The sequence below is a fragment of the Chelmon rostratus genome, chromosome 13, assembly GCF_017976325.1.
Source record: "Chelmon rostratus isolate fCheRos1 chromosome 13, fCheRos1.pri, whole genome shotgun sequence".
Classification (NCBI taxonomy): Eukaryota; Metazoa; Chordata; class Actinopteri; order Chaetodontiformes; family Chaetodontidae; genus Chelmon; species Chelmon rostratus.
In genome coordinates, this window is record NC_055670.1 from 11,413,324 (window position 1) to 11,415,064 (window position 1,741).

Sequence of the window (1,741 nt, forward strand, 5' to 3'; positions counted from 1 at the left end):
CTTTCTAGGTCAGTTGGGAACTTTACTGTGCCGGCACTGAAGACAGATGCAACACCTACAAAGTGTTCACATGCTGTCAGAGCTGCTTGACATTAGAAGCCAAACTTTGACACTCAAGACTGGTTGCAGCACAAATCTGAGAAATTAGTGTACTAAAAAAAAAAAAAAAAAAAAAAAAAAAAAAAAAACCACAAAACAAGGACACATTAAGTCAATTTCCATTTTTTATTTTGCATATTTGACAAACTTGTGCATTCCAGATTTTTACAAAAAAGAAAAACCTGCTTGCTTTGTTAACATTCACAAGTGGCCAGAGCAGGGCTACAAATCAAAGTGTCGGTCCCTCAGTTGTTTCATGGCACGCCTGCTCTTAGACGCCACACTGGAGATGCAGCCGCAGCAACAGATGACCAGGAACCCCATGCTGACATCACGCCACACTTCCTTACTGTACAGAGGGCCATCAAGGCGAGTGGGCAGTGTGGGGTTGCACAACCATTGTTTTGTCAATTAGTAGGTATTTCAACTTGGAATACATATTGGAAAGAAGGGGCCTGTCTAGTGGAATGTACATTGCACAGGAGAACCAGTCCGCATTATGACGACTTCTCCTGTTCGATGGCTGCAAAAGTAGGAAGAAAGTTGCATCATTAGTTCTGCAGGTTGTGAACCACAGCATCTGAATGTTCTGGATTAAAGTCATGAGCTACTGCACGTACTCTCTTTGGTTGGCAGTGTGTTTTTCTCTTGAGTCTCAGTCTTCTTCAGCTTGGTCTTGTCAAAGGTTGTGACTTCTGAGATGTTAGGTTTGTCAGACATGTCTGCAGAGGCTCTTAAAGAGAAAAGACAAGAAACCAGACACTTAAATTATGCTGCTTCTCCCCCAATTGAGTTCAATCAGAACACACCTGAGCATATGCACGGCTAATTATACTAGGTAAGTTTTAACAGAGCCTGAAAGACTAACATTATCAGTTTCATGTAAATGTGACCATAGTGCTGAAAACCACAAGAACATTTATGCAAAACACGCCGCATGTGCCGCTGTTCATCTGTGTGAACAGCTTTGTGTCAGTAGGGGTGTGCAGCTGAGGGACCACCGCCCTTTTAAGCAATCTAAAAAGGAGCGGACTGCCTTCCGCTGTGGCATCCCACCTCTGCACACTACAACTGACTTAGAAAAAAAAAAAAGGGCAGAGCACAGGAAATGTTAGGTTTAACGTGCTGAGCCTAATACAATATTATCCAAGTAACTGACACAGCATGCAGCATTTGATAAATTTCACAGACTGAACACAGCAACAACGTTACGCCCTTCACTCATCCTGTCGCATGTCTTTTCTTTGAATACGTCAGACTTTCGCCATTTTCTGATTAATTCCGGTATCTTTGAACACATCACGCGCAGCGGACACAGTTTGATGTGGAGGCAGGACACTGCGAGGCGACGACGAGACATGTAATAAACTCAACGACCGTGATTTAATCATTCAACGGCGAGGCCGAAATAAAAGCAGGCTCGAAATAACCTGACATCTGATCAGACGCACACAGAAACACACTCACCAGGGTTTTAGTCAGAGAAACGACAGCGTGCACGTCTCGCGGGCGCAGGGACACAGTGGCGACTCCGGCGTCAATCACATCTTAAATACTGCGCAGTATGCAAATGACCCTCTGACGTCACGCCCACTGACTCCAAAACCAGCTTTTCTACAATTTATTTTTGCTTTAAGAGTGA

The 1,741-nt window shown here is 43.9% G+C and overlaps 1 protein-coding gene across 1 annotated transcript; it reads right to left on the reverse strand.

Annotated features, from left to right (window-relative positions):
- Nucleotides 1-211: 211 nt before the first annotated feature.
- On the reverse strand, nucleotides 212-1,710 carry tmsb4x (thymosin beta 4 X-linked). The gene is made up of 3 exons (XM_041950587.1): nucleotides 1,567-1,710; nucleotides 720-832; nucleotides 212-622 (listed from the first exon to the last, which is right to left on the reverse strand). Exons 2-3 carry the CDS (start codon nucleotides 817-819, stop codon nucleotides 597-599), a joined length of 126 nt encoding a protein of 41 aa, XP_041806521.1. The 5' UTR covers nucleotides 820-832; nucleotides 1,567-1,710; the 3' UTR covers nucleotides 212-596.
- Nucleotides 1,711-1,741: the final 31 nt, after the last annotated feature.